The sequence below is a fragment of the Dysidea avara genome, chromosome 4 (assembly GCF_963678975.1).
Source record: "Dysidea avara chromosome 4, odDysAvar1.4, whole genome shotgun sequence".
Taxonomy (NCBI): domain Eukaryota; kingdom Metazoa; phylum Porifera; class Demospongiae; order Dictyoceratida; family Dysideidae; genus Dysidea; species Dysidea avara.
The window spans coordinates 21,853,855-21,873,242 of NC_089275.1; the positions used below are offsets into that span (position 1 = coordinate 21,853,855).

Consider the following 19,388-nt stretch of genomic DNA (forward strand, 5'->3'; position numbering starts at 1 on the left):
AAAACGTTTGATAGCTATATAACCTTATTGTGTTTTTCTCTACCTTGACCCTTTCTTCACAAAGAAAGGCATTTTTAAAATTCATAGATTTTTAAAATGAAATATGCAAGTATTTTACTCATTGTAATCAATGGTCTATACTGCAAATTTAGGCTTGCACCATTATGCTGGGGTTTTGCAGTTGGGCACAATTTACAAATTAAAATTTTCTTCAGTAGGTGTAAAAAATCTTATTTTGTTGTACATAGGTAATTAAATCCCACCAGAATGAAATCTTATATTAAATATGCATTAGAAAATTTTATGCAAATTGAATACATTATTTCCTTAGATATCAGAGGTTACTAAATCTAGAAAACGGTGTGAAGGTTACTAAGTAACTTGCGGTCAAGTCTATGGTTGTTTACTATATTTTCAAATGAAAATAGGCATAGCCAAAATAAAATGCCTTCACCGCCGGCTTACTTTCTGGACGAGACAGACATCATTAGCATTGACCTAGGTACTGGTACATCAATGTCATAGTGTGGCATTGACATGCAGAGTTGGGGTAGTTACTTCAAAAAAAAAAACAACCAGTTACTATATGTCATTCCACTCAGGTCCGTGACATTGGTGTATAAAGTAGTTACTACACCCAGATAAATACCAATGACGTTCATTTTGTGAAAATAGGCTGCTAACAAGTAGCAAACTGTGGATGCACTAAAATGGCCACTTAAAATTTGCTTTTAAGTAACTTATATTTGAGGAAGTGCATGTATAGTACTTCTTCCATTAGTAAGGCATACTGTTGTGGTGTTAACACTATCAACTCATAGGGTGAATTTAAATACTAGCAGCCACAGTTTGCCACATTCGTTTGCTCTTTCAACTAAAGGATTTTCTAAAGCATTTAAATAAGTCAACATCTGTTTTAGAGCTCCTCAGACGATGTGGGCTGGGCGACCCACAGTTAATTACCTTGCAATTGGCCTGTGCCCTTGGTAATTGAGTTAATGAGTAGCCTTGCCCACACAATCCTTGGTCTCTAAATAGCATATGTGACTGGATTTTGGAAAAACGATCCAAATCGCACATTAGAAGTTTCGAGATGAACGGTTTTAAAGAATTGAAGCCAGCATAACTCTCCAAGGATAGCAAGCACGCATATGAAATTTACACAAAAGATGCATCAATCTGTTACCTTTCAAGCCACTTCCAGTACTTGTAGCTGCTTGTACAGTTTCCCGCCAAATAAGATAAAAAATCTGAGCAGTTGGATTAGCGAAGTAGTATCACGAGTGCTCACAAAGGGGTGGAGGCTGGGGGGTGGCGGGGAGGGCAAGAGATAGACCTCAAAATGGAGGTAGACCACGATTGGAGTCCAGACACGAGATTACAGGGCTGTGCTGGCTCCTTAGTGGCTGAATGTAGCAAAATGAACAGAGAACACGTCTGGCCAACATTATAAGGCTGTCCACCAGTAAACCACTGATTCTTGCCAAGCCAGGTCCTTCACAAGGCCTGAAACCGCCATTTGAGCACTCCACATCACCCAGAAAAGACGTGTGTAAAAACCAGCCTCGTGTAGTTTGAGTAGTGCTGAGGGTCAAAACTTGTAGTACGATAGTGTAGCTATCCACTGGTGGTGTTAGTTTGATTTCGCCTGATGTGCGATTTGGATCAGTTCTGTAAAATCTGGTCACATATAAAGAAAGTAACTATACTTAGCCCAAGGCTAAATGAGGCCAAGGTGTTAATAACAAATATATCTTAGGGTTTAACTGCTTTCCCACCAAACTGTTAAGGTTACATAATAATGGGAGGAACTACATACAAAACACCCTATAAAACAAACAGAGATGCCTATAATTTCAATATAGAATTACTATACTAATAATTTTGTACTTTTTAATTTTTACTGTAGAAGAGCTGTTCTTGGGGCTGTGGTCCACATCCTAAATGCTTTTGTGTCAAAGTTTAAGGATTCGACAATTTGTTTGTCTTCTTTTTTGATGGCAGGTTTGCAACACTAAGTATGACCTAGATTGTGTGGAAGGATATTTTCAAGTTAAGTACTGTTTGAGGAGAAGATTAATCAAAGTTTAAGTCTTTGAGTGAAACAGGCTCTGTCAAGGACAGTATCTCTATCACTGAGAAAAAACAAGCCATTATACTTTCATGTGCACTAAGAAATGTATCACTACGTTCCAGTGTTGGCCATAGAGTATGTATGTTTTGTTGCAAAGTACAGATGAAAATGTGGTAGTGACAGCATGAGTGATGTATGGCCTGTGTTTAAAACATGTTAGAATGTTTAACTGTGCTGTAGCACTGTAGCTACAATCCTTTGAATATAAAGGGCTTCATGTTTATTTAAACTTCTTACACTACTAAGACTGTTTTATGCCTTTCTTGATAGGCATTCAAAATTTTGAATGACTGACTGTGACTATACTGTAACCATAGAAGTTACATAGTTTTGTGCCCTATAAATGTGCAAATAATTGCACATTTCTGAGGTCTTGCAGACATTCTGTTAATACTGCCTCCTCAAAAATATCTAGTTAAAAATTTTAAACACATCAGTGACCAGTACCTATTATCATATATCATTGCTATATAAAACTCTACATACTTTGGATAAAAGGGTGCATGTATGCAGAAATTAGGAAATAAATATACTACTTACCGCAGCTTCAAATAAATAGTCTATTTCATCATCCATAGCTTTAGTTGAAGTTGCAAAATATGGATAACCGTTTCTCTTTGCATATGCCTCTGCTTTAGTACGAATTGCACTATTGCAGTTTTCCTCATCCTTCTAAAGGTTAACATGATATATATGTATATCAAAGCTGGCACACATAGACACTCATTCAACAATGAGTGTCATAGTTACTAAAACCAACAGTACATACAGATACAAAATTAATATCATATAGTACCTTGTTTCCTACAACAAGAAATTTGGTTGGGAAATTTCCTGTTTTGCCTTTTATGTTGTTTCCCAAAGTACGAGCTTTTTTGGCTGTTTCATAATCATTAACGTCGAACACTAGTACAGCAGCTCCACAATTCTCATACACATGCTATGCAATGGAAAGAAAACATTACAATACAATTAAGGTCAAGGCTCATGATCAAGTTGCTTATTTTAGCTTTTCAAACTTATATATTTTAGAGTTATAACACGCTTACAAGAGATATGACAAAAATATATGCACGAACACCCACAGGGTGCTCATGCATATATTTTTGTCATATCCCGAGTAATTGTGTTATAACTGTTATATTCTACACCCCAGTAGATGAAACGATTATAGACAGCAAGTTATAGTGAAACGGCACCTGTAGAGTAGACATCTTTGATGGATCATCAGATGTTTTAGATTCTTTAGCGGTGCCACGCCCATCTACTCATGATTAGTGAAGGAGACAAGAGTTCATCAAAAATCCTCCTTGCTCAGGTGAATGATTCCAGGTGCTTGTCAGTAATAGAGACTTGAAATCCTTGATGGATCAGATGTTTTAGACTTTATAGCGGTGCCACGCCCATCTATTCGCGATTATTGAAGGAGACAGGAGTTAGTGAAGGAGATAGGAGTTAGTGAAGGAGACAAGAGTTAGCTAAGGAGACAAGAGTTCATCGAAAATTGCTCAGGTGAATAATTGTTGGTTGATTTAGGCCCTTGTTATTAGAGACTTGTTTACCGTTTAGATAAGTATTTCGTGGAATGTGTGAAGTTGCACCATATATGGTAAGCGTAGCCACAAAGTGTGGTATATCAGTTATGTACCACAGTTTGCCATGGTATATCAGTTACATACCACAGCGCGGCACTTTTGATCTCAACCACAGGTGTGGTATATGTATATGTTAAAGCATAGCCGCGAGTGCTATATGAAAAATAAAGTACGAGGCGCGTGGCCGAGTACTTTATTTTTCATATAGCACGAGCAAGGCTATGCTTTAAATGATTTATGGAACTTTCTAGTCGTGTAGCTTCACCATACACTAGGACTCGTAATTAACAAGCGTTGCACGAACTATTAGCAGCCTGAACGCACACAAACTAGTTTAACAAAGTAACTCACGCGTATTTCACCATAGTTTGGCATAGTAGACGTTCATCGCGTCTTTGGCAGGTTTTGCTCGCAACCCACAATCGATTCTATTGTGAGTCACATGGTGAAGTATTTCCGTGATATCTCCAGGAGTTGTCCGTTTACATTAACAAACGTAACAGCAATGTTACCTTCTCCCACCCATCATCGAAGCATTTAGGTATGTCTATAAAAGTAATCCAGTGGTAGAACTCGTATTGGCTGGGGTGATTGATCACTCAGCGCGGCGAGGCTATTAGCCTTCACCGGCTTGGGTGATTAGTCGTACTGGCGCGAGCCCCGTAGGCTATTAGCCTACACTAAGGCACGTGGGCAACTGTGCTTTATTGCCCACAAAGAGTGCTTTATTGCACCGCAAAGAGTGCTTTATTGTGAATAAAGCACTCTTTGCGGTGCAAAAAAGCACTCTTTGTGGTCGATGAAACAGTTGGCCGGCTGAGAGTGTACTTTATGAAATTTAAAGTACACTTTTTCCTTTGATCTCGCCCACGCAAAGTTCTATAATATATAGATATAGCACAGTTATGAGAGATATGACAAAAAATATATGTATGACTCCTGAGAGTGCGCTAATGCTTGAGGAACAGTGTGTATATTTTGTTATATCCCGAGTAATCATGTATATTCTGTGACATATGGACATTAGCCGTGAACATACTTACATATTATTGTAGTTGTGTATGCGTGTATGTACATATATGTATGTTGTGCGCGAATTGGAATAAAGTGTGTCTCGTGATCAACCACGCCATATCTTACATGGTGTCAGAGTGATGAACTTGCAGCCTCCAACTTCGTTTTCGTTCTCAAAAAGTGAAGAATGGCCAAAGTGGAAACAGCAGTTTGAACAATATCGCCAAGCATCAGGTTTAGTGGAAAAGGACTAATAGCGCCAAGTCAGCACGCTTTTGTACTGCCTGGGAGAAGAGGCCGAAGAAGTTCTGGACACCACTCGTATCTCCGAGGATGACAGAATGAAATACAAGAAGGTTGTCAAGGAATTTGATAAATATATCAAAGTGAAAGAGAACGTGATATACAAGTGTTCCCAATTTAACCAGCATAACCAACTCCCAGACGAACCTGCAGATCACTTCATCACAGAGGTACACAAGCTGGTTGATAATTGTGAGTTCGGATCTATGAAAGAGAAACTAATCCGTGACCACTTGGTTGTTGGAATCCGGGATCTCGCATTATCAGAGCGCCTGCAGTTGGAATCGGACCTTACTCTTGACAAAGCGAAAAAATTAATTCGCCAGCGAGAAGCAGTTAAAGTCCAGCAAGAATTCCTACAAAAGCCTAAGATGAAAGAAGAAATCCCACTGGACACAGTAAGACAGAAGCCCGTTAAAAGAAAACTGCCAACTCTACCACAAACTTCAGCCAGACCATCATCCAGTAATTGCCGTAGATGTGGCTCAGGAGCACACCCCAGACAATCATGTCCAACCAGGGATGCCACCTGGTTCAGATGCAATAGACGAGGGCATTTTAGCTCACAGTGCCTATCCAACACCGTAGCAATGATAACGATCCAACCTGAACAGCCTCTAGTAAGCCAACCACAACTGGAGCAAGAAATTAAATTTCTTGACACAGTGGAGAATGGACAACATAATTTCTGGGAAGTGCAATTAAGCATTGGTGACAAAACAGTTAAATTCAAAGTGGATACTGGTGCTGAAGTTACAGTGATCGCAGAAGCAACATAGAACAGTCTAGATTCGGCCAAGCCTTTACAGCAGCCTGATGTATCTCTCTGCGGCCCTGACTGCACCCAATTGAAAGTTTTGCGTAAGATACCCCTTGATCTCACATACAACGGAGCTAGTTGTACCCAACCTGTGTCAACGTTGAAACCGGGTCACTACTGCTGACCCGGATGACCCACTGACCCCGATAGCAATCCGGGTCAGACCCGGATTTGACCCGGATGTGACCAGGATTGACCCGGATGTGACCCGGATTAATTAAAGCCAAGACGTGTTTCGGCTAGTCTCGAGCGAGCGAACGAGTCTACATTTTGAGCGTTCGATTCGTGTTGAGTAAATATTGCAACTTCAGCCTAGCTGTAGGTTGAAGACCAAAAAAAAAAGGTCTTCACCTACTGACAATAGCTACCCCTCACCATAGATACCCTCAGTTTCGTGCTACATACTGCACTTACTAACAAATGGGCGTGGCTGAGCATATGTTGGTAATGTGATAAGTGGGCGTGGCTCACGAAAGAGCTACGCGATAGCATTTATAAGTTCCACGTCGTCAAACGAACAATTTCGTTTCTCACGTGATCCAATCCGGGTCAGACCCGAATAAATTGTAAACCGGGTCAGACCCGGATGACCCGGAGAAAATGTGACCCGGATGACCCGACCCGGTTTCAACGCTGACCTGTGTATGTTGTACAGAACTTGAAGAACAATCTTTTAGGGTTTCCAGCTATAAAAGCACTGAACTTATTGTCACATGTTAAGTCTATTGATAAAACTATTGTTTCAAAGTACCCATCACTATTTTCAGGTCTGGGCACATTTGCACATGAATATAAGATACAACTGAAGCCTGATGCCCAACCTTTGCTTTATGTACTCCCAGGAATGTTCCACTTGCTCTTAGACCAAAAGTTCAGGCAGAGTTAAAGTGCATGGAGTAATCTCCAGGTCACTGAACCCACACCATGGTGTGCTACAATGGTGGTGGTACCTAAAGCTTCAGGGGCAGTTCGAATCTGTGTAGACATGAAACCTTTAAATGAAAACGTTTTACGTGAGGTGCACCCTATGCCAAAAGTTGACACTACCCTTGCACAACTCACAGGTGCAATGGTGTTCAGTAAACTGGATGCTAATAGCAGATTTTGGCAGATACCTCTAACCAAAGATTCAAAACTATTGACCACATTTGTCACACCGTATGGACGGTTTTGTTTCAACAAATTACCTTTTGGAATATCAAGTGCTCCAGAAGTATTTCAACGCCAGATGAATGATATCCTCTCTGGTCTCCCAGGAGTGCTATGCCATATAGATGACATTTTGGTGGTTGGAGCTACCCCAGCAGAACACAATCATAGACATCAAACTGTGTTGGATCGAATCAAAGCAGCTGGAATCACTCTAAATGCAGAGAAGTGCCAATTCTCCCAAACACGTATCATCTTTCTTGGCCATGTTCTTGATCAAGATGGCATCTCACCAGACCCTCAAAAGACAGCAGCTATTTTAGCAATGAGCCCACCATCCTCGGTTACAGAATTACGGAGATTTATGGGGATGGTGAATCAAAAGACGAAGTTTTCACCTAACATTGCCCACATTTCCAAGCCTTTAAGAGATCTTTTTGGCACAAAGAACTGGACATGGGAAGCCATTCAAACAGAGCCCTTCAATAAATTCAAAAGAGAAAATCTCCTCTCCCAGGGTGCTATAGCACTTTATGACCCAGCGCAAAAACCTAAGTCAGTGCAAATGCTTCTGCATATGGCTTGGGAGCTGTTCTCCTGCAACAGCAGAAGGACCAATGGCGCCCCATTGCTTTTAGTTCCCAATCGCTTACTGAAACAGAACTTCGATATGCTCAAATTGAGAAAGAGGCTTTAGCATTGACATGGGCCTTAGAAAAATTTTCTGAGTATACCCTCGGCAAACTTGTCCAATTAAAAACTGGTTACAAACCACTTATACCCCTACCACAACAAACTATTCAAGTCCTGTCACCCATTTGCAAACAGAGACATCTATCCGACCCTCAGATCATCTTCAATATTAAGTAAATGCTTAAAGAGGGGAGATGTGACATATGGACATTAACCGTGAACATACTTACATATTATTGTAGTTGTGTATGCGTGTATGTACATATATGTATGTTGTGCGTGAATTAGAATAAAGTGTGTCGTGTGATCAACCACGCCGTATCTTACATATTCTACACCCCAGTAGATGAAACAATTATAGATAGCAATTTATTACGAAACGGTACCTGTTAGAGATCAAAATGAATAGAAATCATTGATGGATCAGATGTTTCAAAGTCCCTTTCTCGCCAATTTGCTCATGATTAATGAGTTATTCACAAAGAAGACAAGAGTTAAGTTAACCAGAAAATTTTTTGTCTGTTGTAGAAGTATTCCTGGATTCAGTGGAATAATAAATTAAAGTAGTGGATTGGAACTGAGCAATGGTACAATAGAAGACGTATAATTTCACTTATATTCTTTGGTTATAAATACCACATCCTTGTTGACAATTATTTTGTCTACATCCACTATCTGAGTACTTATTACTAGAGACTTGTTTATTGTTTAGGTAAGGATTTCACAGAATATTCAATGTTACACCATATAAGGTAAGCATAGTCACAAAGCATGGTATATCAGTCTTATACTACAGCACGGCACTTTTGATCTCCACCACAAGTGTGGTATATATATATATATATTAATACCATACCTGTTTCACTGTCCATACAAAAGTCTCAATAGTAGCAGTGAAATTTATCCCGTATTTCACTGGTAGCAGTGAAAAAGTTGTAATTGCAATTTCATTGGCTAGAATTTATGTTAACAATTAGTGTTGACACATGTTTAGTACATAGTGACAAATTGCGTACATAGCAACGCTAATGCGCAGCATGCGTATATGCAGCGAGTATGGTATTAACTGGGAATAGCATGGGTAGCAATGAAATTTGGGATAAATACCACTCTTGTTGTATTGGAAATGGTAAATTTCCAATACAACACTCGTGGTATTTATCCCAAATTGCACTGCTACCCATGCTATTACTAGTACATATTACATAGTTATAAGGATATGACAATAACCATTTAGATAAGGACTCTATAGGGTGACTTGTTGCAGCTGAACTCTCTACAGAGTGACTTCTAAAGTAGCTGAACTCTCTACATGGTGATTTGTTGCATCACATTTAGCTGAACACTCAAATAGAGTGATTTATTACCACATAGCTGGCTGTCTAATAGGGTGACTTAATGGGGTGACTGTACTAGCTTGATCGCGCACTTGCTACACATAGATATATTTTACACTATACGTAACTCAACAAGTGTAAATTTGATTTGTCTAAACCACTGGAAAGCTGATTAATCCACTAATATACTGGTTTTTGGCTCATTTCTTTTAAATAAAATTTGCCTGGTAAGTATGGCAGCTTTCTTTGTTATTGGCAAAACTCAATCACGTAATTGTCACCTACTGTTGGTTTTCACACTGTATAGTCTTGACTGACTGCTTTATTAGAATGGATTTTCTAAGGGAGGAGGCACATGCCCTTTTCCCCCTGAATTTCTACTGAATCACGAAAGGTTTGAGATTCCATAGTTAACCTATCAACACAGCTTCTTTCCTGGTTTACCCTGTAGGCGTGACAACATTTTTGATGAAAAATAAGGAGGAAAATGAATAAAATTAAGGTGGCGGTCAAGCGGCTAAAGTGCCTCAGGTAAAGCGCACGCCCTCCAATATAATAATGAATGAAAACGATTCTTCGCGCGTAACTCAACAACTCGGTTTGAAAGGTAAGTGAACGAAAAAGCGGTTGTCTTGTGCACTAAGAAACACAGTTAGTTATGGCGGCTTATTTAAATAATACTTCTATAATGGGTAGTACGTCTCGAAGGCAAAAGCGAACAAAGCGACGAGTTATTACAGCTAGCAGGAATGCTATAAATGTGAGGTGGAGCAAAACGAAGTGTTGCACAAGCGAAGCTCCAGGTGAGACTCTTCCGTTGTGTATCACACAGTCATGCTAGAATTTCTTTTAAATAAGGAATGTATTTTAAAATAATTATAATTCAATTTTTTACATACACTTTAAATATATTTCAAAATATTCATTCTTGTAGTAACAAGTGCCACTCCTACCGAAGACCACAGTTTACACAGCCAGTATCCACCAACTAGCTCTGAACACCTTACCAAAAGCACAATTTCAGAGGTGCTTGTAGGTAAACCACCAACTTCAAGTACATCACACCTGGCTGGTAGTAGAATTATCAACCTGAAAAAGTTACATGATGCCATTCATACCATCACACAACACACCCTCTCCTGTCAATCTCCAGTCGAACTCATCAGAGAAGTATATAGGAGAGGACTTGGTAGTAAATTGCTTGCCAGGTGCAACAAGTGTAATAAGGAAATTGCGTTCAAGACCTGCAACAAAGTAGAGTTACAAAACACCAGAAGGGACTATCAGATCTACTTACGAAGCTAATGCAGCTGCTGTGATGGGACAGATGTCAGTAGGTGGTGGTCATAGTAACCTTGAGGAGGTTATGTGTACCATTGGAGTTCCTTCAATATCCAAGCCAACATTCATCGACATTGAGAGGCTCTTGGGATCAGCTTTTGAGGACTACTTGAATGAACTCATGTTGGAAGCTGGAAGAGAAGAGAGAGAATTAGCAATACAAAACAATCAATATCATCATGACATACCAGCTATTACTGTAATAGTTGATGGAGGATGGTCCAAAAGGTCCCACAGGCATTCCTATAATGCGAATTCTGGAGTAGGAGTCATATTTGGTGCTGCTACCAAAAAGCTTCTGTACATAGGTGTAAAAAACAAGTATTGTGCAGTATGCTCTATAGCACACAAAAAACATACCAAACCACCTGATCACAAATGCTTTAAAAACTGGTCGGGATCATATACATCTATGGAATCAGATATTATTGCCACAGGATTTAGACAATCTGAGAGTATGCACGGTCTTCGATATACAGAAGTAATTGGAGATGGAGACAGTTCTGTTCTTCACACCATACAAACAACAGTTAAGTCATATGGCAGAGATGTTGAGAAGGTGGAGTGTGCAAATCACGCTGTTAAGTGTTTTCGGGGCCGACTAGAGCAGTTAGCAAAGGACTTTCCATCTTTCCATGGACGAGGTCGTCTAACCAAATCTGTCATTATGAAACTCACACATGGTGCAAGGTGTGCTATTCGGAACCACTCTAAAACCAACAACATCACAAAGCTACGAAATGATCTTCGAGCAGGTCCAAAGCACTATTTAGGATACCACAAAGATTGTGATCCATCTTGGTGTTCAGAAGCTGCAAAAGAAACACCAGTCAGTGTTAATCTGCATGACTTGCCACCTAACCTTCTCTTTGAGATAGATCGAGCTGGTGACCGTCTGGTAAACAAAGCAGCTCAGCTCATCAGCAACAGCATAACCAACTTGAGTGAATGCTACATGTCGATTAGAGCAAAGATGGATGGTGGAAAGCAAGATTCAGTCAGGATCATTCCAGCATCGTTGCATGACAGCAGGATTGTCCATGACTTTAGGTCCAGGATGGATTGAGACTACTTGGAAGCACCTGTTTGGATTCTGCTCAACTATCACTGAGACATTTTCAAACCGTCGTAAACGTAAACATGAGCGTGACACCCAGAGAAAGTCTTCAGATGTATACAAGAAAGCCAGAATTGAAAAGCGATACCATCTCACACCAGCTATTACTGATAAAGATCATGGGCCAGAAGCAATCACTCCAACCAACTCCAGTCAAAATGAGCTGCGGCTTATCTGCAACGAATACCTAACATCTTTACAAATCACAGTGGAACAGGCTGCTGAACTCACAAGAGAAACTGTGGACCAAGATCCATCCCTCAACAGTCTATGGCAGCAGCTCAGAAGACCACGCCTGACTGCATCTGCATTTGGCACTGTAATAAAACGTCGTAAAAACTTTGAAAAACTAGTAGAAACCATCTTCTAAAGGTACAATTCCAGCACTAGAATGGGGACGATCACATGAAGACACCGCAAGGCAGTGGTATGTGACTCACATGACCAATCAGTTTGGTCCATCATACCAAGTCAGTAGAACTGGTATCCATATAAGTACAACGCATCCGTGGTTGGCTGCTTCTCCTGATGTTGTTGTTGAAGATCCTACCCAGGTTGAAGGAAGACAATTCGGTCTATTAGAAATAAAATGTCCATATTCTGGGAGAACAATGACGCCTGAAGTCGCATGCCAGGAAGTTAACCAGTTTTGTAGTTCTTTAACAGATGGTCAAGTCATGCTAAAGAAAACACACAACCACTATTACCAAGTGCAAGGCCAATTAGAAATTACACAGTTACCCTGGTGTGACTTTCTTATCTGGACACCACAAGGAACATCTTTACAGCGAATTGAACGCGATGAAAAACTCTGGACAACGGTGTATCCCAAGCTAAGATCCTTCTACAGAGAATATCTACTTCCAGAGATAGCTGATCGAGTGTTTAGTAGTTTCCAACCAATTCGGCACCTTGAATCACCTTGAACAGTATAATACATAAATTATATTTTTGTACACAACCTTAACGGCGAATATTTATTATGTTATTACTGTATAAAATCATACTTATATATACTGTAACTCATACCTGATTTATTGGCAAACATCACATAAACCTTGAGAATAATTTCCAGATGCGTTGACATGAGATGCATTGTCAGACAAATTTTCTTATTAATGCTAGCTAAAGACCTATTAGCATGTATACTTCCAGTTGCAGCGAGACACAACTAACACGTTTCAGTGGTGTATCACCTGTAATAATAACAGTGAAGTTGTAGTACACCGACATTGTCCAGCTTCCAAAACTAAAGTGACAGAGACAACAAATAGAAGAGCCGGCATTAACCACGCTTTATCTCATGATCAAAGGTAAGAGTTGCTCGTCAAGTAAATCAGACCATAAATGGTCCACCATTTTCAAGTCGTAAACACCATCGTTAATCACTGAACACGAGGTTGCGAATTTAATAGAAACGTGTGTTGGTGACGCAGTATACTACGTAATTCTGCGCAATGCATTCTTGAAACTTCTTCGATTTTCCAATCAACTTTGTTGCCAAAGTAATTGTCAGAATCAGTTATAAAGTTTTATTGTAGAAGATCGAAGGTATGTGAATGTGCACGCGTATCGTCGTAGTGATCCGAACTTGTGAGTGCAGTGTTTTTCGGTCCAAGTTTCCAAGCTCTCCTTTCACTTCCACCTTTAGCTGATTCACAATCAAACTCTAAATACGCAGAAACATACACACCATGAAAAGAAAGTCAGTACTAGGATATGGGCCCCATAATGGTTGGCGTGATGGAATAAAATTGTGCCATTCATTCTACTATAAAATCGTTCTTGAACCTTCGCCATTTGTGATGTGCTACAACAACAGTGCAGAACAGCCCATTTTCTTAGTGCTTATTTCGGTAGCGAAACTAAATTCGATAATAACTTGGAAATCACAGGATATTTTGAAATTTAATTAATTGAGTGGGCGGACACTTGACCGCCACCTTAAGACAATTTTTGAAAGCAAATATCTTGGGAAAGCTTGGAGTGATTACGCTCAAATTTGGCAAGTGGACTACTGAAGGTGGAAGGATTGCCATAGCAAAAACCCATCCTGTTCTGTATAGTCATCACAGAGCTCCATATGCGTGAACATTGTCTTTCTGTTAATAACACACTGGTGTTGTGCGATGGCTTCTTGGACTGCACAACATACTACCGTGTGTCGTGATATATTAAATGAAAATTATTTAGCTAATCCAGTGATTAATCTGAAAATAGACTGACGTTTTTCAATAGCTATAGTATCAGATTAGCCAAGTAAACATATGAATAGAATAAGGTGAACACTTTTATATAGCACTGTCCATGTAAGTATTCACAGTCCAGATTTGCTTACGTATAAAGTTAAATGAAACTGGTACTCTAACAAATTACAATGACAATTTAAACCTTGTTAAGATTTGGATTCAGGTGCAAAGGCTTTGTTGTACTGTAACACAAACTACAAGGTAAACATTATCTAAACCAAAACAGCCAAGCTGTGCGGCCCCCAAAAAGGCCATGGTGGAAAAAAAATGTGAAATCAAAGGCGGCAACCAAGAAATAGCTGTGATGGTAGGTTAATGACAAAAATTTTAATAATGATAATTCAGCTGAATTTGCTCAGCACTAAATTCACCTGAATTGTTGTTATTAAAATTTTTTGCCATTAACCTACCATCACAGCCACCACCTTTGATTTCACATCTTTTGTCATCCTGGCCTTTTGGGGGCCGCACTCATTTTTACAGCTTGGCTGTTTTTGTTTAGATATCACTTCTTTTTGTATTGCAAGCCACAAAGCCAGCCATACACTGGTTCCTTTTAACTTTTTTTTCTTTATTGCAGGAATTGTGGAAAAAAAGATGCAATCATGTGTATACATTTTTGTCTGATTAAATAACTGTATATTTAACACTGAATGATTATCATATAGGTAATAAGGTGACTTCTTAGATAACTGAACTGTAGCTGAAACTCTCATTATTTGTAGTTGAACTCTTTTCAGGGTGACTTGTTTCTAGCTGAACTCTCTACTGGGTGACTTGTTCCTAACTGATCTCTCTACATGGTGATTTGTTTCCAGCACATATTTCTACTGGGTGATTTGTTTCTAGCTGATTTTTCTTCAGGGTGACTGCTCTATTAGGATGACTGTTTTATTAGAGTATCTTGATCTCGCACTTGCTACACCAAGTTGGATTTCGTGTTATAACTCTGTGGCTTTAAGTCTGATTCTTCTACACCACTGAAGAACCTTTCTAAGATGATTACTCCATCTGTACAGCGATTTTTAAAGCATTACACAAAGCAGTTTTTCTGGTAGGTGTGGAGAGTAGTCGTTTTTTAGTAGCTAATCTCGATTGCATAATTGTTACACACTGTTGATCTTTTTATTGTATCTTCATGGTTTTAGCTCAATTTCTTTCAAACCACAAAAGGTTTGAAGTTCAATAGTTAACGTATTCAAGTACTGATTTTCAGCTTCTTCCAATAAGCGGTTTACCCTGTAGGCATGACAACATATTGGTGTTATTTTTCGTGAATAATCGCTAATAACTCCTTGACTGTTTATTATATTCCAGCCAAACCTGGTACCAAAATGCACCTTTATAGCCTCCTCTGTGTGCCACATTTTAAGACAATCGGATATGGCATTCACATTTTATGGCAGTTTTTGTAAGTGTGCAAAAAGAGGAAGAAAAATAAGAAGAAAAAACTAAAAAACTTAGTCAAATTTTGAAGTTGCAAATCTCGGGAACGCGCAACTTTGCTCAAATTTGGTAGGTGGAGTACTGACGTTGGCAGGCATGTCCACAGCAAAAATCATCTTGTTTCGTAAAGGCAGCACAGAGCTACGGAAAGTGCAAAATTCACATTTTCTTTTTTTCCTATCAATATACTCACGGTGTTGCGTGCCGGCTTCTTGGCCACACGACACACTACCGTGTGTCTTGATTAAGCATCATTGGAATAACTAATAATAGCCTAAACACACACAGTTTATATGCAAGCCCCAAAAGCAATATCATAATTATATCATTTAAAAACCATTTCCATGAAAGGTATGTATAACAATTGACACTTCTAAGAAGCAGTCTTTAAACTTTATTTTTACATAATACATAGGACTGCTACCACATTTTATTACATACTGTATACACTTACACTTGATTCCAAATCTTCTTCGTTGCCACTGCCCGTATCCCAGATATCTACTTTCAAAGTTTGACCACTCTCTTTATTCTTCACAAAGAGATTTCTTTGGCTGGGTCCCTTAATAGTTACATCAGTTAAGGCACTGTACCATATACAAACTATATTATCATACAGTATAGTGGTACTGCATAGAAGGGATTTTTGCTCAAAAATATCACCCCAAAAACTGTCCTCACTTCATGACAAATAGTATTGGTTAGATATAATCAAACCCAATTGTACCTTTAAAGCGGCTTCACAAACACTTCCAACAAGTTTCTATGAAATTTAAAATTATTCAAGTGAATTTTCTACTGAATAACTAACTAACTGCTGCCTTCAACCAACTATAGTTAACACTACAGACTTCATTTCTTCACTATTTCATTGCTTACAACACTTGAAAAATTTTGTGGCTGCTGTAATGCTGTAATTGGCTAAAAGGCATGTCATGGGCTGAAGAACATCAAACAGTGAAGAAATGAAATCCATACCATAAACTGTAGTTGAATTGCACTTGGCTGAAGGCATCAGTAGCAGAAAATTCCAATTTTATAGAAACTTATTGGAAGCCTCTGAAAGCAGTTAAGGTTGATTATACTACGTATTATACTCAACTAATACCACCAAGATGGATTGAAGGAAAAGTGAAGTAGGTTATTGGGCGATATTTATGGGCAGAAAATCCAAATCTTCATCATCTTTTACAATATACTACCATACTGTATGATACTGCCATACTGTATGATACAGTATGTGTGGATCTACATTTTACATACAAATATACACTATATCTTTGAATTACAGAATTTAGTAACCTGAAGGCCCTATGTTGTGGTACCATGCAGTGAGAGTGCTCCTGAGGTTACTAAATTAATTTTGTAGAACCCTGCATTTCACAGTCTAACTACATAATTTAGATTGTAACTTATTGTTGTATCTTGACAGCTGCTTGTTAACCTAGAACATAGAGTTGTTTAGTATAAACAAAGGCATTACACCTCATTCTAATTCTAATACTCATTCAAATTTCAGTATCAAACTTGCTGAAGTCATTAACTTTAAATCCTAGCTTTATACAGTAGCTACATCTATGATGTGATGGTTAAGGATACATGTGTAGCAAAGCCTTGATTCATCTCTTGTTGTTGAGGTTCACCCACAAAATATCTCACAATTGAAGTTTTTCCAACTTTAGCTGCTCCAAAAATCACAATTTTGCAATTGCTCTGATATTCTTGCCTGCCATCCAGCTATTATTAATAAATATACACATAATTGCCAACATACCAAACAATAACTTTCAAGCATAAAAAACATTGGCATGTTTACTTACACTGTAGATGGCAGCATTTGTGACCAGATTTCACAAAACCAATCCAAATCGCACATCAGGCAAAATCAAACTAACACCTCCAGTGGATAGCTACACTATTGTACTACTAGTTTTGTCCCTCAGTGCTACTCAAACTACTCAAGGCTGGTTTCAACAGACATCTTTTCTGGGTGGTGTGGAGAGCTCGAATGACAGTTTCTGGCCTTGTGAAGGGTCTGACTTGGCAAGAATCAGTGGTTTACTGGTGGACAGCCTGATAATGTTGGCCAGATGTTTTTTTCTGTTGATTTTGCTACATATCAGCCACTAAGGAGCCAGTACAGCCCTGTAACCTCGTGTCTGGATTCTAATCGAGGTCTGCCTCCATTTTGAAGTCTATCCCTTGTCCACCTCGCTACCCCCAACCCTCCACTGCTTTGTGAGCACTGGTGATACTACTTCACCCGTCCAACCACTCAGATTTTCTATTTTATTTGGCAGGAAACTCTATGAACAACTACAAGTACTGGAAGTGGTCTGAAATGTAATAGATTGATGCATCTTTTGTGTAAATTTTATACGCATGTTTGCTGTCCTTGGCAAGTTATGGTGACTTGAGTTCTTTAAAACCGTTTATTTGGAAACTTCTAATGTGCGATTTGGATTGTTTTTCCAAAATCCAGTCACATTCAGTTTATACATTTATTAGAAAATGTAATCAAAAAAGTAAGAATTGTAACAACTTGTAGTGGTCACTTTAGAGAGCATACATTTAAAATTGTAATGCTAGTTTATATGTTAGTGTTTCTTTGCAGTAATAGTTGAAAGTTGGCTGTAAATTTGACTCTAAATGGTCATAGGCAGCTCCAGGATTATGATAACTGGTTTCAAACCCAGACTTTTTGTGATGACAGGATGCATTACAGCTAAATTGCAAATGTACATAGAAAGGAAGGATTCCGAAGAAACATCTTAATGTGAGAACCACACTAGCATATAACTCCCTGACCCTCTAAATTTGATTCTGAGAGTGGTTTCAGCAGTTTATCAGCAGAAATACGGGTGTGGCAACTCTCTATAAACTTTGTGAACTGCCTTCCCATTGGGCTCTTCAGGTATTTAACTACCAAAAACACCATAGCAGGCCTCTTAGGCTACTAGGAAACGCACATCTATTCAACTAAAAATGGAGCGTGCCCCCTTCATACATGAACAAAAATGAATGGCAGCCTTGAGCGTTATTGGAGAGAATTTGCAGAAAAATACTATAGTCAAACTATAAAACAATTGAGAAATATACTTTGTGAGAAACTTATAGTAACGTAATTAGAGAATTACTGAATAATTCACCAATTACAAAATTAAAAAATTACAATAATTATTAAACTGATAATTTTGTATGCATAGTTGCATTATTACAAAACAGGAACCTTTCAGTTAAAGTAAATAATGTAATATTACATTGTTGAGTATTTACAGCTTTATAACTACCGCCTGGCTTTTAGAAGTAACACAACAACTTAGATCTCTACTTCATTTTTAGCCTTTTAATAATTATACTACATAGTTTCTTATAGTTTAGGCAGACATTCATTAAAGTGAACATTCATCAAATTCATGTTTTCACAGATTTGCTTTACAAACTAAGAGTAGGCAAATCATTGCAAATTTTGCAACCACAGATTTAATTCGATGGCTTATTTCTAGAGGTTGCGCTTTTTCTCTTGCTCAAAACTAGTAGATGTCTAGCAAATGGCTTAACCCTTAAACCCACACGCACCAATAAATCGGCATCTGTAAACAAAGCATTGTAACTTGCTAACCATTCTTCCTATGGCTACATAATCAATACCATTTTATTGTAATTAAACAAGGATTAACATTATACCTAAGGATTTACCCTAGCACGAAAGCACAGGGCCAAAACTCACCATGAAACTATCATTACGCAAAATTAGTATGCAAACCCCTTACATGCCTTTAGAAAATTAATATCTCCTTCCTACTGTATCAGATTTATGTGAAATAAACACCAGGCGATTCCCTATTCAATGGTGAGTCATGCCATATATAGCTCATGTGATTTAATTAATTGTTGATATGGCTGCCATCATGAGTATTGAGAAATAATGGAAAATCGAGCCACCGTTTTCCATCTCTTCATAACAAGTAAGCCTCTGTTGTTACGGTGGTTATTTAGACTTCTTCTAATAGCCCAATGAATAAAATTTCTGTCTGTATATAGCTTTAGGCTAATAGAGTTAGGCTATTCTGGCTAGACAGGCCATTTTAAATGGTTTTGTGTATATATATAGTCACATATTCCTTAAAATTATGTACAGGTTTAAGGGTTAAAAGCTCATGTATCAAAAGATGTGTAGTATTCTGCAT

General features: G+C 38.5%; 1 protein-coding gene and 1 long non-coding RNA gene across 3 annotated transcripts in view; both read right to left on the reverse strand.

The window, feature by feature from the left end:
• The window catches only part of LOC136254306 (uncharacterized), a 45,870-nt gene that overhangs the window by 14,108 nt on the left and 12,374 nt on the right, over positions 1–19,388 (reverse strand). For both annotated transcript variants that reach the window (XM_066046984.1, XM_066046983.1), the window contains 4 exons: positions 16,798–16,935; positions 15,653–15,760; positions 2,931–3,074; positions 2,675–2,806 (listed from right to left, as the gene is read on the reverse strand). In XM_066046984.1, the coding sequence (XP_065903056.1) occupies positions 2,675–2,806; positions 2,931–3,074; positions 15,653–15,760; positions 16,798–16,935 (522 nt within the window). The remainder of the gene's footprint in view (positions 1–2,674; positions 2,807–2,930; positions 3,075–15,652; positions 15,761–16,797; positions 16,936–19,388) is intronic.
• LOC136253277 (uncharacterized) lies at positions 9,920–12,416 on the reverse strand. Its single transcript, XR_010700046.1, has 9 exons — positions 12,245–12,416; positions 11,944–12,183; positions 11,735–11,889; positions 11,249–11,677; positions 10,747–11,198; positions 10,575–10,684; positions 10,343–10,517; positions 10,179–10,289; positions 9,920–10,134 (listed from the first exon to the last, which is right to left on the reverse strand). It is a non-coding gene; the product is annotated as an uncharacterized lncRNA (long non-coding RNA).